The sequence below is a fragment of the Nestor notabilis genome, unplaced genomic scaffold, assembly GCF_000696875.1.
Source record: "Nestor notabilis isolate BGI_N333 unplaced genomic scaffold, ASM69687v1 scaffold13804, whole genome shotgun sequence".
Taxonomy (NCBI): Eukaryota; Metazoa; Chordata; class Aves; order Psittaciformes; family Psittacidae; genus Nestor; species Nestor notabilis.
In genome coordinates this window covers 18,784-29,903 of record NW_009924354.1, presented here as the reverse complement: position 1 = coordinate 29,903, position 11,120 = coordinate 18,784, and the positions used below count along the sequence as shown (strand labels likewise).

The 11,120-nt window shown below is 40.3% G+C and overlaps 1 protein-coding gene across 1 annotated transcript in view; it reads right to left on the bottom strand.

Moving 5' to 3' along the window:
• The window catches only part of WIF1 (WNT inhibitory factor 1), a 21,457-nt gene extending 14,278 nt beyond the window's left edge, over positions 1-7,179 (bottom strand). Inside the window, exons 1-3 of the mRNA XM_010012574.1 lie at positions 7,150-7,179; positions 6,292-6,400; positions 440-580 (exon numbers count right to left, since the gene is read on the bottom strand). Coding sequence (XP_010010876.1) covers positions 440-580; positions 6,292-6,400; positions 7,150-7,179 — 280 coding nt within the window. The remainder of the gene's footprint in view (positions 1-439; positions 581-6,291; positions 6,401-7,149) is intronic.
• Positions 7,180-11,120: the final 3,941 nt, after the last annotated feature.

Below are 11,120 nucleotides of genomic sequence, written 5' to 3'. Positions count from 1 at the left end.
CTGAACCAAGGCATGAACTAAGGAATGGAATGCAGTGTCCCCACTACAGATTCCAGAAGTTCAGTTCTCCAGATCATGTGCCATTGCTGAAAATGCTTGTTTTCACAAGACTAGCTCTCCTCCAAGCACCTCAAATAATTTGCTAACAGGTGGTTGATACATTTCTATCAACATCCTTGACTTGAGCAGTGAACAGCAGAAGAAATTACTCCAACCCAGTCTGATAAGGGAGACAGAGTTGACAGTAAGAAAACAGTTAGTAAACATATAGTAAATGAGCAACAAACCCACAGAAACAGCCAGAACAGCCTGACATTCACCACCACTGCTACATATTGTGTGACCACTTTACTTCCATCTTCTCTAGCCCTTATCCTGAATGAAACATAAGGAAGTTAGGTGGCCTAACAGTATTTCAGCATGTTCTCTTTAGTGTTACCTTGCTGACAGGTTTTAAAGAAGATGGCGTTCTGAGGGGTCTGGAGAATAATATTGCCTTCTGAATTCATTATGATCACGTTCACTTCAAATGCAGCGACCCCATCTTGTTTTCCAAGGCAAGGAAATCCAACCTGAACAACTTAAAGGAGAATAACAACAGTATATTTACATGCAGATATGTATCTATATATGTATAAAAGCACACATTGAAATACTAAACCATATAGATATATTTAAGCTTTAGCATAATGCCATTGATGAAAACCCTTAACACAGAGATATACAGATCACCTTATTCTTAGGCGGTTCCAGGACTAGAAGTACAGCAGCACAGGAGAAGACCCTGTGCACGTTTACTGACATAACCTCAACAAGCTACAACACAGACAGTGATCTTAACACAGACTTTTGCTTGCAGACAAGACTCACATGGAGGTATCTACTGATACAACAAAACAAGCTGGAAGCCTACATTCAATTTTCTAAGATGAGTTGATCACTTCTGAGTCTAAATTTCGCAGGCTTTCATACCACTTCTGAAAAAAACATCTTACGCTTCTGGGGAAAAAAAAGTTACTTTAGATAAGTTTTGATGGTTGGGATATTGCATATAATACTTAAATAAGGTACTGATTTAGTAAAAACTTACTCCAGAAAGTGCTAGCAAGATGGTACACTTGATAAATAAGATCATGGGTGCAAATATTTAAAAAGAAGACACAGACAGATCTTGTTAAGTGTAGCGGTATTTGGAGATTAACCTTTCCAAGAAAAGTATTCAAACACTTTTGAACGACAGAGAGTTTAAGTAAATAATTAAGGCCAGTAAATCTGGAGTATTTTAATGAGGAAATAAGCCCAATACCTCAGAGCTATGGAATGCTCCGCCGTGATTGTCACAAGTGATCTTAAATAATCTTCAGATGAAACAATTTTATGTCCTTTATTCAAAATTGGCTCTTCCTAGCTGCTTTATAAGTTAGGTCCATCTAGCAGAAATTGTTTATTCATTTCTTCTGAAGCTGGCCTGAGATTCCAGAACCAAATACTAAGCTAACAGGCATACATTTGATTTGTTTTAAGTTGATTGTTATAAATAATTTTGCAAGTCATAATTGGGCCATTTTTTATTATTTGTTGCCTTGGTATAATGCAGCATAATTTTCACTCAAACACATTCTGCTTCTGGTAAGTCATACAGACTGAAAGATCTGTTGCAGTTTTCATTAGAAAACAATTTCATTGTTGAAACACTTTTACACCGATCTTTAAAAAGACTTACAAAAAGCATGTAACTACGTGGTAAGAAGGCAACTTTTACAGTGGATTAAAGGCAATTTAAATGTAGTGAAAATCTTAAACTTATAGTAACCTTTTTACAGAGCAAGAGCAGGAGATCAGGGATTGTATTGGGATATGTGTGACTTAGCTGAGCAAATTGCAATTGGGAGGAAGATGTTGCAGGAGTTTTAGGATGACACTATAGTCATATCTAGACTTTATTGAATTGGTAGCAAATGCCTGAACTCACTTGAGATTTGACTGTGGATTTAATTGCCTAGGGCAAAGACCAGGAATGCATCTCTTAGGGCTAAAGCCCAAGAGAACAGGTCAGAAAACCCTTATTCCAGTACTCCCCACCCTGGAAGTATCCATGGTTTGGACTTCCCATATGTTCAAACTCCTAGGCACACAAAAATGCAGCAAATAAGCATCCAGATCCTGGCTGTAGTGGTTCAGAGCTCAAATAAAGCCACTAAACTCTGCCTGGTTCCATGCCTTTTAATGCCTGTTTGAATTCTGCTAAGTACACACCTACAGTGTTACAGACAAAACAAAGCACAGAGCAAAAGTTGCTTGCATCCAGAACTACAGCTGTGAGCTCCTGTGGGCTACCAAAGTGCTGAGCAGGGCAGTGGCAGAGCAACCCTCAGGTCTGGGCCCTGATTCCCAAATTCAGGATGCAGTTTACTTTTGCCCATTGCTGGCTAAGAACAAGGAGAGGCAATCATAGCTCAGGACTTCTCTCTGCTAGCCATCATCCCACCACGAGGCCACAGAACTGCCTCTCCTGCACATTTACATTTCTGCATCCTCTGGAGCACTTGCCCCAGGGCTGCAGAGCAGACAGCTTTAGCAGGAGAGGGGGATAATTAACTAATTTGAAAAGGAACCTGTGGAAACCTAGTGGTTTAATTTAATTTCAGCTGCTAATTCGAATGCTCTCCTGGGATGTGGAGAATGAAGGTTTAATCCTGTCTGTCTGGGAGCTCATGCCTTTTCCTTCTGTTCAGGAAACCAAGGTTCCCTAAATTGTACCCAGTAGGAGCAGATTGAAAGTAATTCCTGTGTGTCTTCCCAGCTCTTCAAGTTTGGAGGCAACTGCTTTACCCACTTAGTTAATATGCAAAAGCCATCTACTGTCTCAGGGGTGGGATTGCTTAAGGGGAATCTCTGAATGATCGATCCCAGTAGAAGTGGGCATGAAAGGTCTGGAGACCTCGTGTGAGTGTCCATGAGTGGGAGTCCATGAATAGGTCTGCAGAACTCCTCTCAAACATCTTTTGGACAAGCTGAGGAGTATTATCTCTTTAAGTTCTCACTGAAAGGCATCTTCTCCAATCTTCTTAACATCTTACCATGTGTCTAAGTGTAACAATACCCATGTTGTGAGCACTGAATCAGCTAGCAAGCCTGGGATTTGGGGATGGAATTATTAAATTTCAAATCACGAAGGAACTTGAGTGATTTATATCTAATTTAGGTTTGAGGATAATTTGTTATCTCAGCTCATAAGGATATACTGAATTAGAGAAAGCTGAGAGAAGGACAACAAGACTGCATCCAATGAAGAGCAACTGAGTAGGTTGTGATTTTTCATCCTGGCAAGGAGAAAAATTAGGGGGTATGTAATAGACATCTATAAAATCATGACTGGCATTGATAGGACAAACAGTAGGGATTGACTGCTGTCTCTACCAGTACAGGAACTAATGCCCATCACATGTAGCTGTTGCAAGGAGACTCAAAACAATAGGAGGGGGATCTTCATGCAATGGGAGGCAGTGAACTCCTTGCCAAAGGGATTGGAGACACCAGAAGATAATATGGACTCAAGGAGAGCTTGGACAAGTGCCAGAAAGAAAGAACTACAACCCATGTGGGGTTATAAAAAAGACAAATGACTTAAGACTCATTAAATCCTTCAAGCTAAAGCTAGTCAGAGCCGAAAGGGTAAATAGAAGTAAGTATCACATGTGTTTGCCCACCTTTTGGTCTTCCACAGGTCTTCTAATGGCCACTGTTGGCCACAAGACAAAGTACAGGCTAGGCAGGCCCTAAAGTGCTAAAACCATCCTTATGCTTTATTGGTGGTAGGAAAATATCCTCAAAGAAGTTTTAAGAGTCACTTGATTTTGACAAGACCACTGGGTTCAACTACCCAGATAGTAAGATATCTATCTGTTAATCCTCATTCTTGTTTCCCACTCTCACGTTTAATATAGCTGTCCTTCCTCTTTTATTCCTCCTTAATTTTCTCCAGTGTAATTTTGGGGGCTGATATGCTTTTTCAAGAATTAAGTTGGTACTGTTGATTTGTTACTAAATACAAGTTTGTGACTTTCTTCTGATTTTCATAATTGCATGTCAGAAAAAATTCCATATGCATGGAAAAATTATTTGGTAATGCAATAGATTCAGGCAAACAAGACTAGATTTGTCAGAACTGTTTTGGGAACACATAAATTATAGAAATAACTAAAAAGTAGCAAGTATTCACTACCTTTATAGCATGTATTTATTCAAGGCTACTTAGTTAATTTTGGCCAGCCAGCAGGCAGTGTAAAGAAACCCATCATACTAGTGCCTAACTGTTAAATAGTGTACATGCTTCAAATACTGTATATGTACTGATTATCAATTGCTGTTAAACACTAGACTTACAATAATGCCAAACAGGACTTAAATACAGCTCATATATACTAAGCACAGTGGGGCACTGCAGATGATCTATGTAAGGAAACACCATGAACATGCCCGTATTAGTCCTGGAACTGAGGTACCAGTGTTGCAAGCAGGGTAAGTAATTTTTGGCTTTAATCAGACCTCCCATCATGATGGTTAACAGACTTTCCACTGGAACTATGAGATCTCATCTCCAGCCTCCCTGAACCTGTAGATTACATTTTCCTAAATTTAGTCATAAGGGATCATTTCGGTCTAGCCTTTCTAGATACTTAAAAATAAAAATGAGCTTATATTAGAGGGTGGAGAGTGCAGAGCTTCTCATATATCTCAACTGCTTTATATGGAGATGGAAATAATGCTTAACAAGAGCTTTGCCTTTGTGGCTTTTTAGTTACTTTTAAATGTCTTGTCAATTTATCTGGCTTGCAACCAATCAAACTCCATTGATTACATTGCAAATATTATAGGATTCTTCACCTAAATCCATTTTCAATACCACTCATTCAATCCATGTGGAATGTAGAGACCAACCATTAATGTTAAATTCCAGGTGCAACAGCAGAGAGCTGTGTTGCAACATTATCTCAAAGTCATTCTACTACAAGCCAAAATGGAGGCTATCAAACAAAAACTTTTCAGAATTTGTACATTAAGAAATAAGAAAAGGAAGACTGGTCAAAAAGACTGTTTGATACACAGTCAAGGCACTGTATATCAGTGCTCCACTTGTAGCCCCATCCTCCTTTCCATTTCTCATTTCTTTCCCATTTTATCCCACATGGTTTTAGGTTAGCTAAGGCTTCTCATGAACTTATGATCACTAAGACACTACTGCCATCCAGATCATAGAATCATAGAATCATAGAATCACAGAATGGTTTGGGTTGGAAGGAACCTTAAAGATCATCTAGTTCCAACCTCGCTGCCATGGGCAGGGACACCTTCCCCTAGACCAGGTTGCTCAAAACCCCGTCCAACCTGGCCTTGAACACTGCCAGGGATGGGACATCCACGCCTTCTGTGGCAACCTGTTCCAGTCTTTCACCACCCTCATAATGAAGAATTTCTTCCTAATATCTAATCTAACTCTCCACTCTTTCAGTTTAAAGCCATTCCCCCTTGTCCTGTCACTACATGCCTTGTAAAAATTCCCTCTCCAGATTTCTTGAGGCCCCTTGGGGTACTGGATGTACATTTCTGCCTTTCTGCCAGAGACTACCACATATCATCCCTCAGCAGATCACGTAAATTGTTATTCATCCACGTCAGAGCTAAGTGGACTTGATAACCTCTCATGGAAAGATTTTTTCTCCAGCCAGCTCATTGTGCACCACAGTGCTTGCAGAACACTCACTTTGGCTTGGGCTCAGATTCTGCTGTAGAGCTATAAGCTCCAGGGAAGGACTAAGAATGCACAAATGAGGGAAAAATGGTAAGTGATAATTTCCTAAACCAGGACTTGTCTTTCAGCTGGATGCCTGACAACAACCACTGACCCCAGCTGAAAGTAAAACATCCACAAACTGCAACCGCTGAGACACAGAATAATTTGATAACTATTCCTTATAGCGATCAAAGATTTTGTTTTCCAGAAGTTGCACAACTTCAGTAACAATATTCATGCACATGAATTTTATGCAACAATTTTGCACAAGTTTCTGCTGATTTATCTACACATAAAAGCTTCATTTTACTTGGCTCAGACAAAATATGCTGCTGTAGTCAGGCAAGGCACTCACAAACTGTTCAGTGTCAAGCACCGTGGCAAGCATTTCTTTAGGCATAAACTTCAGAACTGCAATTCATAATAAAATACTTAGATTTTACTGGCTGTGGAATATTTTTTACAGGAACATAATTTATTATATCAATAGCACAAACCTGATGGTTTATGAGGAACTGTTCCAAGCAGAGGGATATTTATAGTTGGATCAGCCATTATGCCTTTATCCAAGGAGTGCAAAGACAGGAACTCATAGAAGTACTCAGCCTATGACAAAATAAATGAAAAATCAGTATGTATTTTAATTGCATTCACAGAAGCAAACTATTTAGCATATAAAATACAGCAGACAAATACTACACTTCTCATTATGCCATTCGCTGGATTTGTTTCTATTATTTCCCTGAGATCTTCTTCACCTAAGAAGCATAATTTTCAGATAATTTCCTCTTATTTCAAAGATTCCAAGTGACCATACAGTAATGAGGATGCAGCATAACAGCAAGAAAATAGCATTCATACAGTGAACAAATATCGTACAGAGAAGATATTTTTTACAACCCACATCTTTTTTCTGGCAGACCACAAAAAACATATGAACACTAGTCTAATTCTCAAAGCTGGTTTTTTGGGCAGAATCCTCCTGGGACTTACTGGTGAGCCTGGATGACCTGCCTGCACCATGAGTTCAGTTTAAAGGACCTACCCACATGCATGATGCAACTGTGGCATGAGGGTATCCAAGCTTGCTCTTGGTTGATTTGCACATCACCTCGGGGAAACACTGCTGGGCAATGAATAACCACAGGGCTGGGGCACCATGTTAGGACACGTATCTTGCTTACAGGTCCAATACTGCCTTGTTCAACCTCAGTTCATTAAATTGTTCCAAGGGTGGAGCTGAGAGCTCCCGTACAGAGTTGGATTCATGTCACTTGTTATTAACTGCAACGTAAATGACTGGGTTTGGTGATCCCCAAAGATGTTGGCCTGATTCAAAAACTACTTTCCATTACCTTCATCCTAGACCTGATATGCACCTCCATTGTGGCACAGACTGTAGGCTTTGGTGCTTTCTTCCATGGCACCCTGGCCTCTCTGTTCAGTCATCTGTTCAGTATTTTTTCATATTCAATGCAAAATGACATTATGCCTCTGCAGCGTCACTGTGCACACCGTGCACATCTGATATCTTAGTAAGTCACTGGAGGCTTCCACTGCTGTCAATGGCACAACTGCAGGTACACAGGGCAAGTGAAAATGAACTTTTAATGTAAAGTCTGGCTCCTCATTAACCTTGAAGCAGTTGTACCCGCTGCTCTCAGAAAAACACAAGACCTTAGCATGGGCACTGGCAAAAATGTATTTTCAACTCATTGACAGTAGACAGCACTGCTATGTCTGCTTTTTAGCTAAAATAGTGAAATGAAGAGATATTGAAGCCAAAATTTTATGAGAACTTTGGGCTGATAAATGATAGTTAATTTATGTCTACAAGATGGCAGTGTCCTTAGTCAGAAGACCATCCTTTTTCTCCTGTAATATCCTGGCTCTCTAGTACAAGGAAGACTTGGACCTACTGGAGTGAGACCAGTGAAGAGCCACAGAAATGACTGAGGGACTGGAGTGTGTGACATATAAGGAAAGGCTGAGAAAGCTGGAACAATTCAGCATAGCGAAGTCTGAGGGGAAGTCTAATCAATGTGTATGAACAGCTAAAAGGGGGATGTAAAGAAGATGGGGCCTGCTTGGCTGTGCACAGTGACAGAGCAGGAGGCAATGGGCACAATACAGAAAACTCCATCTGAACCTGAGAAAATGCCTTTTTACTGCGTGGGTGACGGATTGCCCAAAGTGGTTGTAGAGCCTCCACCCACAGAGATAATCAAAACACAACACAACGCAGTGCTGATGACCTTGCTTGAGCAGAGGGTAGACTAGATCATCTTGAGCTCAGGCAGGCTGGTCTCAGACCAGCCTCAGCCCTTGTGTGATTCTGTGCTCCACTATCTTGAGCAGAAGCCCTGGCAGTGTGCGAGGGACCATCTCCCTTTAGCTCCTGGTGACACCAGCAAAGCACTCATGAAGTGGGTAGAAAGGGCATTATGAAATTCCTGATCAGCCCTAGCAGTACATCCACTTGCTCTGTGGGGACAGCACGGAGACCCCAAACAGCACGGAGGGGCTACACTTTGCATAGATTCAGAGGGTGTTGTGTAGGCATGGAGACCTCTGAGGAGGACTCACAAAACAATAGGGAAGGAAGCGATGAAAGTCTTCAGGGGTGGGTTAAACACATGGAGTATATGTTGGAAGGAGAGAGAAGATGGGGAGACGCAGTAAAGCAGATGAAAATTGAAGTCTGGAGTAATGTTCAAAAGGCTGCTTTTAATTAAAGACTTTTTTTCCCAATACAATATACTATGCCAAAATATGAAAATAAGCCATAAAGTCAGATTGTGAATATTTTTGTTTTCAAATAAAACTTTGGTTCAGAAAAATAATTATACGTCTCCACACATCTACAGAATTGTACAGTGAGCGAGTCAACGCTGTACTGTCTGTTTCTCATTGGTTAGCTTTGATGTTTGGCTCTATCTAAACCAGGTCATAGTGGGTTGGGATATTAAAACATTATGTTCTTACTATTCTAGTAAACAACAACTGGTAACTAGACCAAATAGCTCCACTCCCATATGTCCATTCCAGCCGTGCTGTTGTAGCAGCTCAGCTTGCGAGCCAGAGCCCTGGAAAAGGAAAAGAACTGGTATCCCATTTTCTAGAGTCAAAACGATGCCTAAGGACAAAGACAAAAAGAAAGTTTGCTATGGGAAAAGGGACTGATAGCTGCACAAGCTACAGCATTCACCACTTCTCAAGGAAGGAATTCTCTAACCAGAGTAGAGGCGCAGCAGCCATTAGTGCCTGAGGCAGGAGTATGTTATGCTCACAAGTTAAAAAGATGGGAAGAGACATTGCACAAGCAACAGGCTGTCCAGGAGGAAAGCCATGCATTGCATGGGGGGAGACACCTGCTCTTATCATTTCTGTACGAAGGTTTGTACATCCACTGAGTTGACAAAAACTGAACATCTTGAAATGATAGTACCAAGAAGACCTGGAACACCTCCACTAGCTAGCATGACTTCAAAGTTATGAAGCCATGTGCTGCAGTCTGCTTGCAAATCATGTGTGCTGGTCTGAGTTAGTTAAGTTTTGATTTGAAAATTACATACAAAAATCAGAGTCTAGAGAGGCTGCACAGCGGAGCAGAGTAGTTGAACTCCTCCAATCTGTGAATCTGAGACAAGATTTGGCTGCCATAAATCCTATCTATTTGGAAAAAATCTGTCTTGACACAATCCCTAGATCCAGCCTCCAGTATTGTCCTGCTGTAATTTGAGTTGATTGCTAATTAACTTGCATTAATCATCATGACTGAAAAGCAAACAACATGCTCTCAGAAAATATTTACCATGCTCCAGCCTAGCATAAAATTTACACATGATGGTTAATTGAAGGGATAGGATTGTGCAATTAAAATATTATCTAGTGACTACCATAATTTGTGCTGTAAGTGGTCATCGTGAGTGACCTGGTAGTGAGAACAAAATTTCCCTGGATATTATTGAGTGATAAAGGGGAAAAATACATAATTTATAATCCCTTTTCCATTATAAAAACATTTTCCTGAGGCTGGTTGTTTGGGATTTTTTAAGCCAACCTATGAACTGTCTGGCATGTGAGGAGCAAAATATGGTAGTGAAGCTAAATCTTAAAGGAACAGTGTCATCAGAGGTGATGGAGGAAACAGGGTTTGAGATAAATTGTTGGTCTTTGACAATTGCACGAAAGACTTTTTGGTTTTGGCTTGACTTCAGGAAGTTCCCAAGGAGAAATACACTCTACTTTGGTATAAAGACCTTGTTTGAGACCCTCAGAAACCGAGGCAACGGCCACAGCAGACCTTGTGTGAAGAGTCTGGGGGCTTGGTGCCTTCAGGCAGCAGGTAGCCCCACACAGCTGCCTTTTAACAGTTCTCCATGTGGGCAAAGCCCATGGCAAAGGGAGGAAATTTTGGTTTAGGCAAATAATTCCATGGTCAGGATTAACTTTTATGGACTTTTAATGGCTGTTTTCTATAAATCAGAGGAATTTAAAAGATTATAAAAATAACGAAGCCCTCTAACAAGTATTGTTGCAAACATCTGTTGGCAGTTTGTTTTTAAATGATATACACTTAAAATTCCTACAGAACTTTACTCCTCAGTACAAGATCTACTGCACTGGAGTTGTCTTATCACTCCAGTGCCATGTTGTGTCTACTGGTTTTGTTTCATATTTAATCAAAGCATTCACAGGAATGTGCTTTACGTTTTCTTCATTTTATAAGAAAGATACAGGATTAGAAGAAATGGTAGTTCCCGAAGCGAAGCTAAACTGTTGTATGTCTCAGCTCAATAATCTAATGAAATCTGCAGCCTTTCTAACAAAGAAAATACAATGTGTGTTAGCTTTGCAACTGGATGTGAAAAATTAACTATAGTTTCTTCACATTATTTTGAAGAGACCAGTGCTGAATGTTCTATTCTGTTATCAATTAAAGGAAAAATATACCATAATGCCAATTTTCTACATTTAAAGAAAGAAACTCATCAAAAAAGATGATATATCCAGATCCATGGATACTTCTGGCTATGCAAACACTACAAGGTTCTAGCATGCATTATCCATAGCAGATGCTCACAGCTGCGTATGCAATAAATAAAACAACAAAATGAGGCAATGTATGAGTTTGTTAGGTGTTCACAGCATGGACCATTGCTTCTCTGAGATATTAACTATATTAGGTCAGAGAAGTTGGTCCGCCTATGTTCCAAGATGAATCATGAAGCAAAATGAGATGAATTTCAACAAAGAGGGGAGGCTATAGCCATACAGCACATACAAGGCTATAGAAGGAGTCTGGCCAGAGAATGGGCATGTA